We start from the raw sequence: 23541 nt of genomic DNA, 5'->3' as shown, positions 1-23541 counted from the left end.
CCAAGAAGTGTTAAAGAAATAGGTGTTGCACCTTGAGGCTGTGTCAACAGAGGCCTGGCAGATGTATCAGATGGGATGTTCCAACCTTCAACTGTATACTTGAGAATCCAAAACTTGAAAACATGGTATAAAAAATAGACAGACGTTTCCAAAGCATGTGTTATTTGTTCTCAGCATGTCCACTGATTTTGTTCTAATTGTCCTCTTTTTCTGTGATTGATTTTATTCTGATGAAAATAGAATCATAGAGTGGCTCAGGTTGGAAGGGACTTTAAACATCAAGCTCCAACTCCCCTGCCATGGGTATAGCTACCATCTAATAAATGGCTGTAAACTAGTAAATGGCCCTTAAGCATCCTTCCATGACACACTCACCTCCCTCCTCCCTGTGCCTTCCACCGCTTTGAACCTGTACAAAATTTGTCTTTCTGCTGAAGAGGAGGTGGGATTACCTGTGCTGAGGTACCCTGTGATGGGAAACTGGCCACGGTTTGAAGTTCCTGCCCTGGCATAAACTTTTCATGTGAAAGTCACTTAAGGTTAAAGCCACAGGAATTTTAGGATGTTTTATTCATCTCTCAGCTGTCAGGGCAATCTCATGAAATACTGGCTTCACTGCCTTTCCCTATCCCCTCCTGTCTTCATTGCATTCTTGCTTCTGGGGATTTACTGTAAGTCAAGTCACATAATTTTGACAGGGAGGAGGGGAAACATAATGTCAGGAAACTGGAGAAGAATTGCCATGTAGCTAGAATATTGTTGTCAAACCTATAAATATTCCATGCAAAAAGGAGTGGCTGATCTGTCATAGAAAGTGTGCGGACGTGTAGGTTTGAGTACAAAAGAGAGGTTTTACACACCTGTGTGATTGATAAGTTGACAGGATACAGGCTTCTTCCCAGAAACATTTAAGGTGCTGGAGTGAATTTCCTAATTGCTAATATTTGAAAAATTCAAAACAAATCTCCTCCAGAAACAATGGGCAGGCTTAGTGCTCTCTGAGATAATTTCTGTTGCACCATGATATTATTTTTGTCTATTTGTGTATGTTTATACTTTCTGCTGAGCTCATTTTAATAGGAGATTCTACTGCAGATCACCTTTGTGATTTCAGGCAAATCAATGTGAAATATTTGCAGTTCAAATTTTCTACTGCAGAATGGTGAGAATTTCATTTTTCTTGTATTTTAGAAGTGCTTGACAGTTTCAAACAATGGGGAATTTCTGACCCTGATGAAGAAGCACTTGTCAAATACTATGAAGCTTGAGAACACTTAGTATTACTTTTATAATAAAACATGAATTTAATAAAAGAATAGAAAATATGATAATTAAAGCTAAACATTCATATTGCATTTATAAAGATGTATTTAAAGCCTGAAGCTGCAGAGATAAGAGGACACACATAGAGATGAAGTCCCTGTTCAGAAATAATGTTCCCAACTATTACCACATGGAGAGCTGCAGGGCAAGTGCAGTGACCCATGTGCTACATGATATGAACTCAAGCCACAGCGAAGCAGGTGTGGAAATGATTCAGTAGTGAATGACTGAAATTAAAGCATTAAGCTGATTGTATGCTTGACAGCTTTCACCATGCAATTCCACTGTCAGGCTTACCTGATAATGATCAGAGGAATGAAGTACACCAGGAAAGCAACCACTGTCATGTAGGGGATCCAGTAGGAGTCATCTGGCCAGAGAGCCCAGCATTGCACTTCCCCATTGGAGAGCTGTCGTTTCCCAAAAATAATCAGAGTCGGTATCGAAAACAGGAAAGAGAGGCTCCAGGCCACTCCAATAAGAACTTTCGCCTGTCTTTCTGTTCAACAGATTCAAACAGATAGTGTTAGTGGAGGGTACAGTGGGATTGGCCCTTTGTGTCAGTACTGAGAGAGAGGTTGGGATGGTCTCCAACAAATAGGTGCTGAGAAAACTGCAGACAAGTGTGGGAGTATCGCCTGTCTCATAGTAAAAAGTCATTTTATGGTCTTGTATTTTAAGTGTTTAATTGAATCTGAAATGCTAGGGGAGTAGCATGGGTCAGAAAGGTAGAAACTTGAAACGTTTAAGACTTGTCTTGGGCATCAAGACAATTTCATGAAAGAGTGCAAGGGACAACAGACCTGCCTTGCTGTGCATTTGTACCTGGGTACAGCGATACAACAGTTTATCTCTTCCCATATCGAAAAGAAAAAGCCTTTGTGCTGCAGATAGCAGAGGAAGGTTGTGACCAAGAAGGCTTACTTAAAACATCACTGAGTTGGAGTGTACTGGAGTTGCTGGAGGGGAAAAATGACCTCCTTAGCTGTTTAACATTTTGATGTAATACAAAAGACTTAAGAAAAACTCATCAGTTCAGGGTTGAATCAAAACTGCACATTTATCTGCCTTTAACTGTGCCTGCAACTCCCCTGCATCCTGTGCTGCTCTTTGTGTTCCCAGAATGCTCAGCCATCTCCACCTCATCCCCTTCTGTCCTGTAGGACTGTCTGCAATAGCAAACCCAAAGCCCTTAGGACCTTTGACAAGTGGGATGGTGACCAGCTCTGGCTGAGAGCCTCCTGAAGATGCAACAGAGATCCTCTGCTCGTTCGTATCCGTGGAAGGGCCATTCAGACGACCATTGACCAACATTGGGCTTGTTTTTCCATTCTGGTCCAACACAACTGTCCCAGCTATCAACTCCTGGCTGGTCAGACAGATGTCTCCTTTGGTCACAGGCAGTCCATTGATAATAGGTGTAGCTGTCACTATATCTACAACTGGGTCCTCATTGTCATCGGGGAGAGGATAGCCACGACACAAAGTCATGTTTACATACTGGTTGACGGGAACTAGCTGAAACATCTGGAAAACATCTGCATGGGTATGGCCGAGGACACAATTTCCATTTATGTCTACAATGACATCACCTGGTGCAATTCTCCCATCTTGTGCAGCAGGTCCATCTTTTAACACATTCTTCACCTGGAGGAACTCATCAGGACACAGTGGGAAGCAACCTCAGCTCCAGCTGATGGGTACAAGCCCAATTATGCTGAGGGTGGGCAGCAAACTGTGAGACAGGGAATTCTAGGGTGGTCTAGTGCTCAAGTACTGAGCAGTTTTAATATCTGCAACAGCCAGCAGCAAGGAGATCCTTCCAGATGCCTGATGAAGAATGAGAGTACAAGAATGGGAGGAGTCCTAGCAAATTTGTGTTACTGCTTCCACCTGGCTTGGGGCCTCCTCAGCAGATAGGGAAAACTGGTAGGTAACTAAATGATACCATGTGGCACCTATGGTATTCTATAAAAATTAACTGGTTGGAGCAAACAGCCCTGGAGCTTTAGTTTTCACAAGTATATATCTTTTGACTGAAATCCACATAGCTCTAACTGAAAAGTGTGGGGAGTAGCAACTGATCTGTGTTATACTAGTGATCCTCAGCAGAAGTTATTTCTCCGGAGTCAGATTACCAGAGGAACAGATGGGGACGGATTTTTGATCTGATAAGATTTAGTGAGGAAGTGCTCTATTGCCCATCCTGCCTATGAAATACCTGGAGTGGCATGTGAAATAGAAAATCAGTTTAAATTATGGATATCAAGAAGTATGACTTCTTTCTTGAAGCTCAAAGAGCAATATGAAAGCATGTGGGAGAATCATTTTAAAAGTAATTTTATGCTTTATAAAACATCAGTTGCAAATATTCATTTATCCTGCTCATCTTTAAATGTTGCACACATTCAGCAAAATACAATTCTGCTAATCTAGGGCTTAGGGGGACTCTGATGGCAACCACATAAGTGAGAGGATTAGATTAAGTCTATAAATATTGCACTGTCAGAGGAGAACCATGATGTTTCCCAAAGCATAACAGAATAAACTTAGCAAAAGGAATATTAAGAATGTCACAAAATATTTCCTGATGGAAGGGCATTAGATTGTGAGCAAGCTACTTGAACGACATGCATGTGAGCCTCAATGGGACTTGTGTCTATTTCCCAGGTGGAAAGGTCACAGTTAGATACCATACCTTTTTTTTTGTACACCCTTAATTTGACGAGAAGTAGGCAGTCTGGGTTTGGTGATGGAGTTGTTTTATTTTTGTGTTTTATAAAATACTAGCTGCGATGTTCACTTATTTTTGTTTTTAAATGCTCCTTGTGTTCGATAAAACATGGCCTTTCTAATCTTAAGAGCTTTGCAGAGCAATGGTACCATCTGGGTAAATTTTTGTATCATTGGACTAATGTTTATTGGCTGCCTCATAAGCAGTTTATTTATTCACTGTAAATATTCTTAGTGCTGGCAAATAATATGACTAGGACTATGCAAGCCGTAAATGGAATCAAATAACATTTCAAATATTCTATATAATACTCTGTACAATATTCTATTTACCCCGTGTCAGTGTTTTCCTTTTGAAATTATATTCTTCTTTAAACTGAGAGTTTTCTATATTAGAATGTTCAAGACCAACATGCAGCATTAACAGGAATCTGTAGTTAGCTCTTGTACCGGCTGTTGTAATGGTCCTTTGCATAGAATTGAAGAATTGCAGAATAGCTTGGGTTGCAAGGGACCTTAAAGCCCACCCAGTCCCATCCCCTTGCCATGAGCAGGACTGCCACCCTCTAGTCAGGCTGCCCAGGGCCCCATCCAACCTGGCCTTGCACACCTCCAGAGATGGACACTCACAGCTCCTCTGGGCAGCCTGTGCCAGAGCCTCACAGCCCTCTGAGTAAATGATTTCAGCCTAAGTCTAACCTAGGTTTCCCTTCTATTAGTTATAACTGTTCACACTTGTCCTGCCACTAGCCAACCATGTAAGAAGTTGGTCCCCCTCCTGTTTATAAGCTCCCATAATGTGCTGGAGTGCTGCGATGAGGTTTCCCAGGGGTCTTTTCTTCTTCAGGCTGAACAAGCCCAGCTCCCTCAGTCTGTCTTTCAAGGAGAAGGAAGGAGAGTGACAATCACTGCCCTTGCCCTCCTGGCCACCCCTCTTTGGATGCAACCTCCATCCCTTTTGTTCCTCTCTCTCCATCCACACTGTGACAATGGCTTTGCATACCACTGCCTTCTCTTGGCCACATCTGGGGAGGAGGCATCTTCTGGTGGGAGTTTTGCTCCCTGATACTTTGAATGGCAATGCTGTGCAATCCTTCTTACAAGAAACTGCCATTTTTAATCTAGAGAGGACTGTTCAAGGATCTCAGTGATGTAAGGGCCCTCAGCATTTACATCCCAAAACCAGGAAAGGGACAGTTTCCATTTGCTTTTATTTTGTCTTTTATTTTAGCAGTTCTATTGGCTGCTGTTACTTGTTTTGCATGCTGTTCATATATATCTTTTCAAAATGATGGAATACTTATGCAATGTGTTCTGGTGTAACTTCTTGGTTTCTTCTCTTTGAGCTTCCATCTTCAAATATATTTTTTAATGAGTTGGTCAGTTGGTACCTCAGAGCAGAAGTACTTGGATTAAAAAGTATAGTTCTTCATCTTGCAATTTCTGTAGTCGGTTATGTATTTTCAAAGTGTGTATGGGTATTTCACTGTTCATATCTATCTTCTTAGAAGCCTTTAAGAATGCAGCTTCATTCAAATGTTTTTTAACATAACTCACAGCTAGAAATTAAATGTAATTTTTTTAAAGAAGTACAAATTGTTTGACATTTTCTAAAAAAAAAAAAAAAATTAAAAATTGACTTTTTTTCTTTCCAAAATAATGTTTTCAAGGCTACACGTGTTTGAAAAGGGTAAATAACTTTTTTTGTTTCTTGACTGAAGAGTTTGGGGGCATGAGCGTTTCACTCTGAAAAGAAACAACACTTGCTACTTGCCACTGATTGACTCCGAATAGTTTTCTGGGTCATCACCAATGACAAAGTTTTGTAAATAATTTAGTTCTTCTGCAAGACTCCTAAGAGTTGCACACAGGAAACCTCTGCCAGGAACAGCTAAGTGCACAAGGTTCATGTATACGTGTATGTATTCCAGGAAGTTTCTGTGATAAATATGCCTCCTTAGGCATTCTTTTCATTTTACCACTGCCTCCTTTTTCCCCACTGAACATACACATCTTGTTAGGTGATCTTGGCTCTATGAAGGACATCTGTCTGTGGTACCAGCCCCACTGGAAGCAGGTGATGCTCATCAAAGTGCCCATCATCATGAGCATGCCAGATCTTAGAAAAGCATCCTGAACCACTTGGGCTTCGGTAAATGTGATGAACGGAAACAGGGGTGCTTCTTCAGTCATCCCAGACTCATTATCCTTGTGTTATACAACTATAGCTCTGCCCCTAGTCAGACTGGAGGGGAATGGGCTGATGCACTGAACATCTTCTGCACGCTATAGGGCAGGTGAGAGGTGACATGCATTGCAATGAAGGAGGATGAAGACTGAGATATCCTGCACCCCACCAAGTGTAGGAAGAGTTTAATTGAGTCTGTGTCACACAAAAGAAAGCCCTCTTCCCATGAGAATAAAAAAAGTGTTGCATATAATTTGTTCTTTAAATGAGTAAATTTTCCATAGCAAATTTTCCATACAAAAAAAGAAAAGCACTTACAGAGGTTATTTTTTTTGTTGTTACCTCCTCTTTGCTAAGCCCAGGAGGTACTTTGTTTGTACTTTTATTGGGCCTGCATGGTTGCAGGTGGTTTGTGAACCCCAGGCTGGTGGGAGCTGCAGCACACACACTGCACACCCAAAAGCCCACTCATGAAAGCTTGGTAGCAATCCTCCCTGCTTTGCCAAAGCTCATCTGCATGCTGGGGGATGTTAGGCTGAACTTCGCACAAGCATTTGAAGCTTTCAGGCTTTAACATCTGCCAAAGGTGCAACGCTCCCTGGGCTGTGATGGACTCACAGCTTTTCAAGGCCAAAGAGGACCATTATTCTGATCCCTCAAATAGAGCAGGCTGTCAAAAGTCATCATTGGTCTGAAGTAAGAACCATATTTCTCTCTGATTCAAGTGTATCTTTCAGCCACCATCACTTTTGTAACTGATACCCTTCCCCCTCTGCTGCTACTGCTATTAATTCGCCCTGTGCAACATATATAACTTCAGGCTTTAAGCTGTGTAGGAAAGAAAGTGTGCTCTTTAAATTGTGTCACTAAGCACACAAGGTGTATTTGAGTGCTGCAAAAATGACAGATTGAAGGAATTTTAAGATAGAATCAATGTCCAAACTTAGTTGCTCTAGTTTTTGAAGTTCATATCAAACTGCCATATCAATTCTCAGTGCTGCACTCTATCCAAATTATTTTTTCATGTGAATATACAGGTAATAAAGCTGTTGGAGCTCCTAGAGTTGGTATAGCTGTAAGGGATACCTTTTGCCCATAATAATTTTCTCAAAATGCTGGAAGATAATGAAAACCTCTGAGCTTTTAAAATGTCATTTCATTCTTTGCTAACAGAATGCTTATGAAAACTTCTGAGGGCTAAGTGCAGTTTAATAAATCTGGAAATCACGGCTCCTTTGCCGTGTCCAGTGGGAATTAATAATTCATGGCAATGGGGTTAATAATTCTGAAACTTTTCTTAGCAAAATGAAGCTAGTAAATACTATCCATGGCAGTAGAAAGGTTGCAAATGCTCCTACCTCCTTGCATGAACTTCATGGGGTAAACTATGGCATGATACCGGTCTATGCTCAGTGATACGAGGACATAGGTCGAAGCATAGAGGAGGACCACCTGGAGCAGAAGATACACAAGAAAGCAGTTGAGACGTTTGCTGCAGAAATCAGTGCCAGCTAAAACACTGCTCTAGTATTATATGAAAACTTTTACTACTACTACAAAAAAGACGTAATAGTTAGACTTATGTTTTCACCCAGACCTTTTCCTGGTCTACAAAAAGTAAACGTAATATGTTTTAAATAAATGTGTTTAAATGTTAAATGACTACTTGTAGCATTTAGCACTTCCTATGGTAGCGAAACATCTGTGAGCCATATTATTAGGATGAGTTTGGGCATAGGTAGCAAAGCATCTGTGAGACATATTATTAGGACGAGTTTGGGCATAGAGTACGAGGTCCTGTACCTGCAAGTAGCGGACAACTCTGCAAACGATGTCAGGGGCCATGAAATCTCCTGTGTAGCGCCAGATGATGTCGGTCATTATGTTTATGAGTCCCGTGAACGAATCTGCAAAGGAAAGCCACCAAAACTACATGAAAAGAAGTGCAGTTATGGTGCAGAGGCAGGCTGAGCTCTTGGGATGTCTAGGGGAGCCCTTGCTGCTGGTAGCAGAGGATACTGAAGGAGCTGAAAAAGTCTCAAACAGTGCTGGATAGCTGGGGCTTTTTACATCTTGTTCTCTTAAAGTTTGTCCATTTGGAGAAACAAGGTGAGATGAACATGCATTTAAAGTACACCTGTGTACACCTTCAGGCCTCCCTACTGACATGTGGCGAGCCTGGTCCTTCAGCATGTCTGCACCTTCTCTTCCAACTCCTTGCCTTCTGCTAAGACCCCCAGGTTTTCCGCAAGGAGTGGATAAATTATAACCCTGGGGAAGAAGTAGGTGAGCGCTCAAGTGCATCTGTTCAAAAAAAACTGGGCTAATATCTGGTTTTCGTTGCATTCTGTTTCACTACAAAAAGAAATACGTATCCTTTGAAAGTACCTGGTGTGAAGTCCAGGCGCTGCTGAAGTTAACAGGAATTTTGTCAGGATTTTATTCACATAATTATGTAATAAGCAAACCCGCCCTGTCAGCTTGAAGTTAACCTACTTAGGCCTGGTCAGTCCTTGTATACCAAAATGAACACATCTCGGGCCATCTTTTATGTTTTGAGGAGGTATTCCAGTCTTCATTCTGCTACTTATTGAACAAATGAGTGCTCACAGCAATGCAAATTCTAGAAAGAGGCTGCAAAAGCTATTACTGCTCTTGTGCATGTGGGCAATGTTAATTCATGTACCTAAAAACAAAATATTATGAAAGCTCTTCCCTATAGGATAGGATAATTATTTTGAGTGCTGTACATGGATAAAAATGTCCATCAGTGTAGTGTTTTGCTGCTGGGAGTAGCACTTCATTGCTCTTCTTGCACAGGTTACTGCAAGGGAAGGGAGCAGGGTGGGAAAATATTTTGTGCATTTTCTGAGGGCATAGGCAAAACAGCCTCAATTTTATATATATATGTAAGAGCAGTGAGATAAAATGCTTCATTCATCAGAATGAATTTACCACCGTTTTACACATTTATGAATGAAAATACCACAATTTCCCACATTTAAAATTTGTTTGTAATATTTTCTGTGATAAAGCCTTTATAATAAACCCTCAGCAGAAAGTACTGTTTTGAAAACATGTGCTTTTGGGAAATAGACATCTGAACAATTTGAAAACTGTTTTTTTTCAAGCAGTAAATGATTGTAACCAGTGCTTTCATGCAAATAACTGTTGTTAGGGCAACATTAGTTTATTTAACTCCCTTTCACATTACAGACATTCCAGGTACTTCTAGGTGGAATTTGATGCTTTGGAAGCATAAAACTGTTTTGCTTCACTGGAAAAAAGGCATTTTGTTTTGTTTTGTTTTGTTTTCCTGTATCAGTAACCCTTTATCTCCTTTTTCATCAGTGTTTGGTTTAGAGCAGAAATGAATTTAGAGCAGAAATATTATTCAAGCTACAAGTATACCCAATGCTTCCCTACTTGTGTCTTTGTTTCATGGCAGTTGTTTCAGTATCTTTCAATTAACACTGGTTTGCGCTTTCCTCTCTGTAAGAGACTAATATTTTATACCATTGCCTCAAAGTTTGCTGATGAACATGTCCAAGCTAGTCCTGGGCAAAGGTTGTGAAATCCCTTGTCTATGGGACAAGCTGATGGGCATGTCCTGGGGCAACTTAAGCTGCAGCTCAGTGGTCGCTGAACACTCTTTTGTGGAACTCACCTCCAGGGGGAGATAACCATCTCAGGTGATACTTTTAATGGCGTAGTCAGCAGGATATCCTTCGTGAGAGTGTTGTCCTTCCAGATATAATTTGAACCCTTTTTCTGTGTGTGCCTCTTGGAGTTGTGAGGAGTGATATTTTTTCATTTAAATGTGTGTACCTCTCCAAGAAGATCACTCTGAATTCTGAATTTGATAACTTAAGTGCGAAATTTGAACCTTTTTCTGTGTGTACCTCCTGGAGTTGCGAGGAGCTATATTTTTGAAAACTTAGATGTGGGCACTTCTCCAGGAAGACTGCTCCAAATTCTGAAACTTTACTGTTTATGTGTATACCTCTTGAGGACTTGTGAGATAATACGTGCATGCCTCCTCAGGAAGATCTCTCTGCATTTGGTGTTTGATAAGCTTTTTCGTGTGTGCCTCTTGGGAAGTGAGGAACTGTGTACCTCTCCAAGAAGTTTCTTTACCTTAGAAAGTGTTGTTTTTAGCTTTTGTCTTTTTGTGTGCTCCTCTCAGCAAAAGGGAGGAGTGATTGGAACAGTATTTACCTTTGCTTGATAGGTGTGTTGTGCCTCCCTGGGTGGGGGTGAGGTGTTAGTTGTGCTTTTGAATACCTCCTCTCTCCCTCCGTGTAGACCTTTTGTGGGTATTGAGAAAATGTGTGACAGTGCCACAGTGAGTAGTGAAGATGTATTATTTGAACTTTTGGAGAAGCATGGTGCTAAGCCCTCGTTAACAGGAGTAGACTGGGCACAGCAGAACTGGTATAATGTGCAGAGTGTCTCTGACCATATTAGTGTTCTGCAAAAGAATGCTCGTACCCGAGTTGGAAAAGGGAAGGCATTTATTTGTGCGGTATTGGGCTCTGCTCTGGTTGCAGCTGTAGAATTCTGCGACCAGCAGCTTAAAGCAGAGAGCCAAGCTTTACAAGCATTGCATGAATCAGTTAAAGTAAGTCAGGAATTGATAAAAGCTCTGCAAAATCAAATTGTAAACCTAGAAGAGCAAGTAGAAAGAGATAAACGTAATTCTGATCTGTTGCAAATAGCTTTAAGGGAAGTGTTAACGAGTAAGGATGCCAGTGGTACTAGTGCACCTCAAGAGAAAACTTATCCAAGGGAGGAATTGCAAGGTATAAAGGCAAGTGTAGACAAGTGAGAAGCCTCCCCAGCTCAGTTGCGTCCTTTAATAAAAACTGAGTATTCATAATAATATAGTATATAATATAGTATATAGTATAATACTGTACTATATAATATATAATAATACTATATAATATAGTATATAGTATATATAATATAGTAATAGCAAGGATTTAGATCCTCAAATGAACATTAAAGAAATCCCTTTCTCTACTACTGAGCTAGCAAAATTGAAAAGAGATTTTGGCCGCTCTCCTAAGGAATCGGAAACAGAGTATGTATGGAGGGTCAGCTTCACTGGTGGAGATCAGATACTTTTAACTGAAAAAGAGGCTGAAGGTTATTGGGGACCAGGAGTATTTTTAACTACTGGTAACAATCATGTTCCTTGGTCCCTTACACAGAGAGTTGCCTATTGGGCAGGTGGTCTTAATCCCCTAGAAAGGGGAGACCCCCTTTCCATTACTGGAACTGTTGATCAACCAGTAGAGAATGTTCAGAAGGCTGCCTGTCTCCAAATGATGTATGACAGGAAGCTGCAGTTACACCATGAATCACCCTTGATGTTGTCCGTTGATCCTGAGAGAATGACCCCTCTAATCAGGGGGCTTCCAGAATCACTGAAACCCATAGGCATACAGTTGCAAGGGAAGATACAGGCTATGCCTCAGGGAGAAAGAACCCGGGCAATGTTAGGAGGAACTGCAACCTCTAATAATTTGCAGTCAGGATGCAAAGTATGGACATGGGGGGAGGTTGCCCAAGAGTTAATTAACTGTGGAAGAAAATATGGGCCGGTGGTTTCTTCCTCCAGTAAATTTGAGCCAAGAGGAGTAAGGCTTGCAGCAGCCAGACTTGTCCTCAGCCCAAAGATTAATGGGATTGAAAAGGTTTCATCCCAGATCCTAGTGCTCCTCCCATAGCACCAGAAGAACTACAGGAACCATCGGGAAACTAATTTCTTCATATCTCCCAAGTGAGCGGGGAGGTGAAGGATGGATGCATATTAGAAAGCTCACAATAAAAGGAAACGATCTATTAATTACTTGCATTGTTGAACCCAATTTAGTTCCAGTAACTTTTCTGGTGGATACAGGAGCACAAATTTCAGCTATCAAAAGGGAGGATGCTGACCGTGCGGGTGTAGCCCTATCCTGCAGGAAAATCTTTGTAGCTGATGCTATGGGAGGTGTACATTCACAAACCATGGCAACAGTGAGACTAAGGTTACCTGGGGAAGAACAGTCTCAGGATGTCCCCATGGTAGTGGGAACTCTTCCGCTTAATTTGTTAGGATTAGATGTCTTAAAAGGTAGAAGCTGGACTGATGACCAGGGAAGGAGCTGGGTATTTGGCACCCACATTCTAGACATTTGCTTGTTGCAAGTAGCACCTCAGCTTCCACCCTCCCACCTTACCTCTGTTAGACCTTACCCTTTACATTTAGGAGCACGTAGAGGTCCAGTTCTGGCAGAATTAAAAGAAGAAGGTATTGTGGTACCTACCCACTCCCCTTTTAACTCTCCAGTGTGGCTTGTAAGGAAACCAAATGGCAAATGGAGACTGACTATTGATTATCGTAGGCTTAATGCCAACACTGGACCACTTAATGCAGCAATACTCCAACATCGCATTGTTCTGGACTACCTGCTAGCTGAAAAAGGGGGTGTCTGTGGCAAATTAAATGATTCCATTTGTTGTCTAAAGGTTGATAATGGGAAAATTGTCAAGCAAATTGCTCACGGTATACGAAAAATAGCACATGTTCCTGTCCAAACTTGGAAAAGCCCAGACCTTGACCTCTTCTCCTGGCTCCCAGGTGACCCATGGGTAAATCGTATTTTATTCTATATATTGTGCGCTATTGCAACTCTTATGTTTGTTCCTTGTATAATACCATGTTTTATTCAACTAATACAACATGTGGTATCTTCTATGTACTTTACTTCCTTCTCTGCTAATGGAGAAGTGAAACATATCAGGGCGACAATTGTAACCGAGACTAAAAAAAACTTGTGTTACAATTATATGAACATTTTGATTCCCGACACCCCTCCCTCCTTTACCTTTCTGCTTCCTATCTTTTTCTCACCATCATGGATCACCAGTGTCCAATTTTTAAGCAACCTTTGAGTCAGGGGTGGTGTAAGAGACTAATATTTTATACCATTGCCTCAAAGTTTGCTGATGAACATGTCCAAACATGTCCAAGCTAGTCCTGGGCAAAGGTTGTGAAATCCCTTGTCTATGGGACAAGCTGATGGGCATGTCTTGGGGCAACTTAAGCTGCAGCTCAGTGGCCGCTGAACACTCTTTTGTGGAACTCATCTCCAGGGGGAGATAACCATCTCAGGCAATACCCGCCTGATGCCAAAGCAGGAGGGGTTAGTCACGTAGACTGGAGAAATCTGGGAGATAAATAGAGGGATCCTGCAACCACGAAGTTGGAGGTTTTTCTCTGGAGTGGCTTCCTCTTGGAGAAGCTTTCTCTTAGGAGAGACCTCCCGAGATAATCACTGCTTGCTGCTTCCTGGAGAGGCCTTCTTTTGGAGAGACCTCCTGAGTTGATCACTGTTCGCTGCTGCCCCTCCTGGGGTTGACCCCTCGCTGCTTCTCCTGCGCTGACCCGGTGCCGCTTCTCCAGGACAGCTGCTTGCTGCTCAGGGCTGCCCGTCGCTGCTGCTGTTCTCCCCGCTTCTGCCGCCCCTGCTCTTCTGCCTCGGAGCCACTTGCAACCGGACTGCCCCTAGGATCCTGGCTGGTGACTTTCCCCACGTTGTACAAACCCTTGCTTCTTTCCTATCTTTCCTATCGCTCGCCTTCCCTTCCCCATCACCCTTAACAGTGTCCGCCTTCCCCATCTCCCTGGTCAGTATTGGTAATAAACTGGTCGGACCAACATTTGAACCGTTGCTTCTTAATCTCACGCCAGGTATATACACAATCTAAGAACCTCGTCTCCCTCCTTTATATTGGAGCGTGACACTCTCCCAGTATTTCCCAACACAGTTTTTTCTCTTTTCTCTCTTCCTCTGCTCCAGAAGGTCCTTCTAAGCAGCATTTGCATGTTTTCTATTCTCACACCTGCTCAAGGGAACAGAAGATCCTGGTTTGAAGCCATATGTTAAACTTTGCTTGTTGATTAGATTAATGGGGGCAAAGGATGGTTTTAATACTCTGATGAGTATTACTGGCTTTAGGACTTCATTGAACAGATTGTAGGTACCTGTAGTTAAGGTTGCCTTTGAAGAAACCACAGAGTTTAAGTGCTTTAAAGTGAAATGTATCTTCTAGCAGTGGCTCAAACCCAGCACTTTCCCTTTCCTTGCTCCTGAATTATTGATTCATATTCTCTCTCTCCAGTAATAAAATATTCATTGGTTCAAAGTAATACACATCAATAGAGCTTCACCTCAGGGTATCCTCCAGCTTTGGACAATCTTAGCATCCTCAAAGCAGGCTTTAAATGGGGGGTTTGTCCCCCTGGGTAAGAGAAGGATGCAATGTCTGCCCTTCCACCCACCCACATCAGCAATCTCCAGGGGAAGGTAAGCAGAAAATAATGCCATCTTCTTATCTTAATCTTCACACCAGTATTTTGTCATCCCTTCCTGATGCCCTTGTGAAATTCCTTGGAGACAGGTGAAGAGTCAGATGCTGGCTGTTCATCCAAAAACTCCCTTCCAGCCTGTGCCTGTTTCAGCATTTTTGGTTTGTGTTCCAAACGCATTTTTAAACTGCAGTTGGTCTCCATTTCTCTGACTCATGCCATGGAGCCAAGTGAATGAGCCTTCACTGCAAATGGTGCTCGTCACAGAAATGCTCTCCACTTCATGTGCCTTGCAGCTGCCAGCCAGTGCTGAGACACCATGGGGGCAGTCACTCATGTAGTGCAATCCTGCTTAATGCATGGTGTGAATGCCAGCTCCATCTCCTTTGCTCTTGCTCCAGCTGCACCATAGCACCTGCCAGGATAGCTGTAGCCTTAGGTACTTTTAGTCAACTCAAAGCTCTCCCTCCCTTTAAAGCCCTTCGGTGAAGCTTTTGGGTGAGTGCAGAAATTTTTTATACAAGTTTTAAACTTTGCAGCTGTGCTGTGTTGGCAGCCAGGGCTCCTCACCCTCCTCCTCACCAATTTTTGGTTTGTGAGACTTTGGGAAGCACTAGACTGACACTCAGCAGAGTGTGTCCCTGGGCACAGCACAGCTCTATGTGTCAAAGCAGATAAAGACAAATTAGATTTCTCAATTCCCTTTCATTATGGAAACACTCTTCCACACAACAATGTAATTAATGTCTGCTGCACTATCATGTACTGGTCAATGTTTTTCCCTATCTTTTTTGTACAGCACAGTTTCACTGCCATACATCCGAGACATGTCACTGGAATATATTGTTGATATCTCATATGATAAAAGTTGATACTGAGAATCAGTTTAATTGATAGATATACCCTAAACCCTAGCATCCTGATTATTGCTAGTGTCTTCAGTTCTCCTCACTGAGCTGGGAGCTTGCATGATAAGTACCAGTGTTCTATCACTAATGTTTTATTTCCAGGCCAAATGACACCAACCTCTTTCCTGAAAACAGCACGAATCAACTTTTGTTCATAACTACATGCTAGCTTGTTATTGCCATTGATTTTTCAATACTTTTTTTACTAGTATGTATTCTGTGTGCTGCAGTTCTTTGCCTATATTGCTAGGGTTCATATAATTTTACTACAGGTTCATTTAATTCTTCAAAAGGAATAGTAGAAAAATCAATTAATTACTTACATTCATTTTCAATAGAAAATAATTAAAAAAATATCACCATGTGATAGCATGATCCAAAAGTGTGCTCACAAAATGATGCAGACGAAATGATTCTTGGTTAAGGAAAGGACAAAAGCAGTAACATGATGGGAACAGTAACAGTTTGCTTTTGAGAGAAAGTGGTGTTTCTAAAAATGCAATTTAAAAGAAAAAAATCCATGAGACTTCAATAATAAGAAAAAGTAGAGGGAAGCAGGGAGGAGGGGTGGATTTGCCTGGGATGCAGGGGGAGAAAAAATAAGTGGTGTGAGACTACATGAGCCAGGCAGCTCTGCAATCCCTCTGATCCTTCCTCCTCATCCCCACTGTGGTCACAACAAATTTTCCAGGGTACAACAAGTTCCTGCCCTTATGAATCTGACACTGTTTCAAAATCACACATGCAGCTTTTTTAAAACCACGGTTATTCAAAAGAGTGAGAAAAGGACTGAGAAGCAGCCTGTTGTTCTTTAAGGAGTCTGAACCACACTGAATATAGCACTGCAGCATCTGGATAATTTGGCAGGTGCTGAAAGCAGCTGTAAAAATCCTAAAAAAAAAAAAAAGAAGCAGTTCTTCCTCAAGTCTCCACTGTGCTATTAAAATCCCTTTGGACTTTTCAGGCTATAAGTGAGTGCAAGACCTTGACTCATTCTGTTTGAGTACAGGATCCACTTGATTCATGGAGTAATTGCATGAGCTGATGTGGTGGGCACTGCCTCATGGATCTGAGGGCTGGAAAAATGGGAAAAAGACAGCTTTGCCCTTGGAGGGACAAGTGTGAATCTGGGTTTGCTATTGCTGCAAGTGAGAAAGATTTTCATGGCAAAAACCTCCACTGAGATAGAAGTCCATTATGGAAAACAAATGGAGGTAATTAGTGATCTAGCATGGGAATACAGACATGTTACAACTGTCCCAGTTAATCTTTTTATAGAAATTCATTGACTTGATGGCATTGCCCAAGGGATGTATCTTGTGCAGACTTCAGGATATTTCTTTCATTATGACCAAAGAGGTTAAAACAAAATTCTGTGTTAGTGAGGCTGAGAAAAAAGCTCTCCATCATTTGATTATTAGTGCTGACGCTGACGTTCCCTTAAGTCATTTCCCCTAAAGATGCTGAAGGTTTTTCCTGTCGGAAGTGAGCAGATTGCTGATTAGCTGCCACGGGTTAAAAATCTCTGCATGTTATCTCAGCCCCATGTTGATCTTTTTTTCCCTCAATGAGAGCAGCCCTATTAAGCTGGATGTAGTGATGCATGGCTCTTTGACAAAGCTGGTAGCTAGGGTCTCTTACCTGCCTCTGTTTGTGTAATATACTGAGTATTCCCATTGTAAAGAGGGATGTTTGTCTTGTTTTGCTGACTGCACCAGACTGCATGAGGCAAGGCTTGTAAGGCAAGCTCTTCCTCAGGGCTGAGCATCAGCTCATGTTCTGGGAACATCACCATGTGTTCCCATCACATACCTGTCTGCCAAGAGCACCAGAAGCAGCACACCAAAGACAATACACCTGTAATATACCTAAAAATGCCATTTAGAATGTCCACATTTTAGCTCACATAAAAGCACAGTGCCAAAGATGAGGGTGGGAGCTGGGCACAGCCTTTTCTCCCAGTTTTGTGGCTGTTCATAGTTCCTCTCACAGCACTGCAGAACATCTGGGCACAGGACTAGAGTTGTGGTTGGGCAGTATTTTTTGTGGGCAACCAGCTGCAGTCCTGCCATGTGCACTGATGACACATTGTGCACTGCAGCTGTATGTTTTCTGCTTAAGTCCCGTGGAGCAGAACACAAACTGTAAGAAATGAAACAAAACCCACTTGAAAATCTTTAAGAGTGAACCTATTCAGTTCTCCTGTTACAGCTATGCAGGCTAATCTAAGTGACAGAAATAATGTTTTTCCCTTTCCCTTTCCCTTTCTCTTTCCCTTCCCTTCTCTTCTCTTTCTTCTTCTGGCTCATAGGAAGGGGGGGTGAACATTTTATATACTTACTGAATTTCTTATGTTTCTGTGCTTAGGTTCCCAATCCTTGAGGTAAGTCAAGCAAGACACTATCACGATGGACTCGGCAAGTCTCCAGCCCAGAGTTCTCCAGGTTTAATAATAAAGGGCTGAGATAACCTCATACTATGCAGCTCCAACCTCTAAAGATGCAGCACTTACCAGGGAGCCAGAGATCAGATCCCTGACAACTCAAATGCAATGTGCTGCAGTTGTGAGGGGCGTTGGGGCTTTGTGTAATTTGCCTTTATTAATAAATCTCTTCTTAAGCATTCCTCTCCATCCCCACACTACCCCACACTCACAGAGAGCTGTACAAAGCCAGCAGTGCTGCAGGGGGATTGTGTGGAGTAGGCACCTGCTAAAACTGGGGAGCAAACAGGAAGGAGGACTTGGTTTATAGAATGTGTTCAACCATGTCAGCATTGGTCATAGGGTCCCAGAAAACCCTGTTTCTCCCACGAGGGTGAAGAGCTGAATGGAGAATTGAGTGGAAGAGGATTGATGTGGGGAGATGAATTTGATGGCAGTTCTGAGTGTTATAGCAAGGTTGCCCTTCCCTTCTTGTGTTACTTGCACACAAGATAGTGTGGTCTATGAGGTCATGCTCTTTTATTCAATGGGAAGTTTTGCTACAAGGGAGAAATCTTTTGTGGAAATCTTTTGTTTTTGTGGAATATTTTGTTGAAACCCCTGCTCCACGCAGGGGTTTCAACAGTGGACAATGTTTCAGCAGCTGTATGCATAACAGATAAAGGCAAATACTGCAGATATCAACCATAAGTTTTCTGTTGCATCAAGTGCTTTAGAGGTGGCTGTAGGTTTTGTAATAGAAACCAAGCAACTCTAGGTATATGAACATAAGTTTTATGCATGCCTAAATACCTAAGACAAAGTTAAGCAAGAACAATGGTTCGATCAGTGTTATTTGGCTGCTGGGAAAATATATTTCAAATGCAACTCATTAATTTAACTCCCTTCTCTCCTTCAGGCAAAGCAGAACAGGTAGAAAGAATGAACGCAGCAGGAGAGAAAATTCCTGTCCATAGGAGGTTGGTCTCATTTAGTGTAAACGCAGCTCCTATAGATCAGCAAATACATGCCTTCTCAAAGGACAAAGAAATTGCACAGTCTGTAATTCATTGCTTTTCGATTTATTTAAAGTGATGCTTATGCCTTTAACATTTTTCAGAGAAATACACTTTGTAGGATATCAACTACTAAATAAGTCCATTTTAATTCTGTCCTTCCCCAGTGTTTTCTACGTAGATCCTATTGTTATTTCTTCTGGGTCCCTCTTATTGATCCTTTTTGTCAACACTTTATCGCAAGTATTTTAAGAACTGCTTATCCATATCGGTCACTATTACTATCACTGGACACCAGCATTTATAATCCTTTCCCACTCTTTCAGATATTGTTGATGTCGCTACTTCTGTCTAAGTTGATAGGTAAGAGTATAGTCTTCTTTTCTTCCTCAACATAAACGGTAAAACAGATTGCCATGGTGTTCAAGCAGTGATATTCCAAGCTGCAGCTCAATTTTTGTCAACTGTAGGCTTGCAATTACATAGCAGTAGGACAATATCCATTCTCATTTTCATACCTGCTTTGTCTCCCCTGGTATTTGCAGATAACACAAACAAAATATACTGCAAAGATTTGCTAGAGGATTGCCTTGTAAGATCACCACATGGGAAATGCAGCATGTGAAAATCCATGCTGAACTTCTTTCCATGAAATATATTGCAACGCCAGAACACACTGAAAACTATGAAACATCTGGATCTCTCCTAAAACTAGCCATAACAGATTTCTGAGCTTTTGATGTTGTTAGATCAAATAAGTCTCCATGATGCCACATGTGATATAGTACATATCAAGTGACGCCTTCAGACCTTAAAGCACATCCAGTTCGAACACCACTGCTATGGGCAGGGCTGCCACCCACTAGATGAGGCTGCCCAGGACCCCATCCAACCTGGGCTAAAATGCCTCCAGGGATGGGACACCCACAATTTCTCTGGGCAGCCTGTGCCATTGCTTTACCACCCTTCAAGTAAAAAAAAATTCTCCTACCATCTAACCTGTAGTATGCAGGTGGGACCTCATAAGCAGATGGACATGGTCATAATCATATGTTTCATGTGAGATCCAGAGCCCTTTAAAACCTTTGTAAACGTTTGGTACATAGCTATGCAATGAATTTGAAGGAAGTAACTCTCTGGAAAAAAAAGCAACAAACTTTAATGCTTGTGATTGTGAGTAGCAAGAATCAGCAGGTGAGAAAGCATGAAGCATGAAAATGCTGGGTGTTTTTTGTGCAGCTCTTTGTAAAGATAGAGAAAAGTCTGTCTAAAGACAGACTCAGAATAATAGATATCACTGCTTTAGTGTGCAAGGAGGGAATAGTAAAAATTCCTACTTTCTTAACGTAGCCTTATGCTCCATGTCCTTTTTAGTGCATGTAAAGGTTCTTTTCAGCATAATTTTTTTAGATTGCAGTTAGAAATGCTGCTGTAGAGATGCTGGACTAAAAGGTGTTAATAATATATTTGTACATCTGATGGCAAAAGTTGAAAGCCATGTCTGCTAACGAGATCTAATGAGAACCTAAATGACGATTCTGAGGAAAACATACTCATTAGAGCCACACTGCTGGCATCACTGTGAAATGCACCCTGTGCTCTGCAGTCCTCTCTCTTAATGTCTACAGCTGGCATATAAAGAAGTCAGGTAGAAAAATCTGCACTATATCTTTCTTCAGCAACAGAAACCAAACCTTCATGTAGAGTAACTGCAAAATTAGCATCTCCTCTGTCAGGTGACAATCATGCTTGTTCTGCAGGGAATCAAATAGGAATCAAATAGGAATCTGTATAATTTAGAGGCAACCTTTCCCAGGCAATTCCACTTTCTTCCTTAATGCCGAAATGTAGGACCCAAAGGACTACACACCTTGGCTATGAGCCCCTTTTATTACTAACAAAAACAAATGCAGCACATCTGTCATTAGGATTTGAATGTCTGAAACAGGCTGAAGGTAGGAAAACCATAATCAGTCCTTCAGGACCACAGAACAATTTTGTAGCTGTCAAAACCAGAATTAAGCCTTCCGATAAACCAACAGAAATTGACACAGCAAAAGCAGTTTGCTGCCAATGTAAAAAATACATTGTTCAGTCTGCTGGCAGATGAGTGCATCTATAAAGCATATGCAGAACTACCAATGGGACATTTGAAAGACTGTCAAAATATAAGCCATCCTAATGTCTCATTTTGCCCTGGGGACCCAAAGAAAACCACAAGCCCATCTCTTGCCCTTCATGTTTCCTTGTGCCACACTGAATGCAACTGGAATACAAAAAACAGCCCTCCTTCTTGTACTCTGTTTTGTCCAAAAAGTGAGTGGTTTTGAAGAATGTCATTTATGAAAAGATACATTAAGCAGGACCAACATATTGCTACACAGACTTACTGATGCTACTGGTCCTTTTTCTCAGTCTTGTAACTGATTGAATGCCCCTGAGATGTGCTCAGACATTAGCTGAAACAGAATTTAAGTTTCCCTCCACTGTCAAGAGCCTTTGGATGAGAAGTGATTTGCTGTTTGAGCGCTAGGCCCACCAGCAGCCAGGTTGAGTTCACAATCTCAGCCCATAGTGATGACCCCCTAGCATACTAAAAACATAAAGGTAATAGTCTTTTCTAAATGGAAAAGAATATCCAGAAAGTTGGGTTCTCCCTGCAGGTAATTAGTGAGAGTGACGAGCATGGAGTGTAAACCAGCAACTCAATGAAAAAACAAAATCAATTTACTTGTGCATTTTCCACATCTTCTTTGTGGCATTCTGGAAAAGTTCCACTGAAATTTGAATGATTTCTGAAATAGTGATTATAATTAGAACTTTCATATTTATTTACAACTCACACAAGAAATATAACAGTGGGAAAAGGTGATGAATCACTGTGGCTTTCTCTGAAGCAAAGACTGGTCAAACAAAGAGAAAAGTGAACATTTTTAGGCACCTTCTAAGAATAAAAAGGTAATATAAGCAACAGTCTGTATAAATTCAGCCAATGAATTTATGAAGTCACTATCTTTTTGAAAATATTTTCTGCAAAGTATAAAAAGTGTTGTGAATCTATTGTCTGCCAAAAGTGATATTAACTTGACAAAGAACTTATTTGAGATTGCATTGGTTTACTAATGAGTAAGCGTTTAAGAATTTGGAAATATGACTGCAAACAGACAATGCTATCTTGCAAGAGCAGGCAGTCCATTTGTGACATTTCAGGATGATTAAGTTAGTCCTGAGCAAGAGTGAAATAATATGTTTTTAACATTATATGCACATAATGAGGTCCAATAAAAGAACTCATAAACATTTCCTTTTTCAGATCCTTTCACGTTTACAGTGACATTATAAGCAAATAAGAGTACAGAGTTATTTATTAGCATACCTTCAAGGGGTGTAGTTTTAGAAGCACTGCTTTGGTGTGAGGTTTTTCTTCTTTTATTTATTTTTTGATGGATCCTGTTGAATCGATTTTTTCCAGTCTATTTGTATTAGCTGTGTAGATTGTTCACAGAAATGCAATTGCGTATTGTAATTTCACTTTGATCACAGTCATTTTCTCCCTTGTGTTATCTAAGCAGTCTTCTAAGAAATACAGCAGTAATGGTATGCAGCGATGGATATTGAACTGCTTGCAAATCACTCAGGCAGCTCATAAAAACATTATTAAAAGGCAAATGCCCTTTGTGCTCCTAACTTCTAAACTACGCAAGCTGAAGTGCTTTAATACATCTAACGCATTGTAATATATTGAGATGTGCTCTGCTGGAGTCAGCACCATGGCTTTCCAGTGACAGCATGTCTTCACCAGCCAGTCACCAGGTTGATCTGATTCTCACTCCAGTTCACAGTCAGATGTCTGAGCATGGTTTGCTCAGGAGTCTGGTGACAGGTAGGTCTGGGCACATCACTTTTATTTTGGGATGTGTTAAAGAGCTATTTTCCCATCTCCTGAAGTTATCATTTGCTCAGCAGTGTCCACGAACACAGTGTTCAGGCCTTGTATGAGTTCACTCCTTTACCTGAAGAACTCGGAGTGCATCTGAGCACACATATTCTCCCCAGATCAGACCCTGTGCAGGTGGCCTGTAGCTTTCCCCATGTAAAGGAGAGCAACAATAATTGCCATAGCTTGTATCAGTTGAATGAGCATTGCCAAACATCATAGCATGCTGGGGACTCATTCCATCTACCATGGCTTCAGTGTAGTTGTTTCCTTTTGTGTGCTTGTAGGGAATGAGAAAGCTTCTTCTTGTTGTCTGAAGGACTTCATGTTTCTTTCCTTAAAGATCCTGCTTGCTGGGCATATGGTGCTTCTTCAGAATATGAAGTTTGCATCATTTTTCAGGCTGATGTTGATACCCAAGGGGGCTGTCAAAGCTTGTGTGAAAGAGCTAAGCTCATTTCTTAAATGATACAGCTTTCCAAAGCAAGCAGTTTTTTATCTGGAAGGTCACAGCTTTGAAGGAAAGGATGCTGGAAATTTCAGTAACAACCCTGGAGTATTTACTCCAGGGAGAAGTCTGATTTTAAACGCATTAAATGATAAAGCCATCAATTAGCCTGAAACTCTGTGTGGGCTCATGTCCTACCTTGAT

At 41.4% G+C, this 23541-nt stretch overlaps 1 protein-coding gene across 1 annotated transcript in view; it reads right to left on the bottom strand.

Annotated features, from left to right (window-relative positions):
* The window catches only part of NPSR1 (neuropeptide S receptor 1), a 60359-nt gene that overhangs the window by 10259 nt on the left and 26559 nt on the right, over positions 1-23541 (bottom strand). Inside the window, exons 3-6 of the mRNA XM_065753574.1 lie at positions 8048-8151; positions 7603-7696; positions 4507-4509; positions 1621-1822 (exon numbers count right to left, since the gene is read on the bottom strand). Of these exons, the coding sequence (XP_065609646.1) occupies positions 1621-1822; positions 4507-4509; positions 7603-7696; positions 8048-8151 (403 nt within the window). The remainder of the gene's footprint in view (positions 1-1620; positions 1823-4506; positions 4510-7602; positions 7697-8047; positions 8152-23541) is intronic.

This window comes from Cyrtonyx montezumae, unplaced genomic scaffold (assembly GCF_038088225.1).
Source record: "Cyrtonyx montezumae isolate F1298 unplaced genomic scaffold, pur_monq_1.0 scaffold_8, whole genome shotgun sequence".
Lineage (NCBI taxonomy): Eukaryota > Metazoa > Chordata > Aves > Galliformes > Odontophoridae > Cyrtonyx > Cyrtonyx montezumae.
Note: the sequence above shows the minus strand (reverse complement) of the source record. Positions and strands in the feature narration are given on the sequence as shown.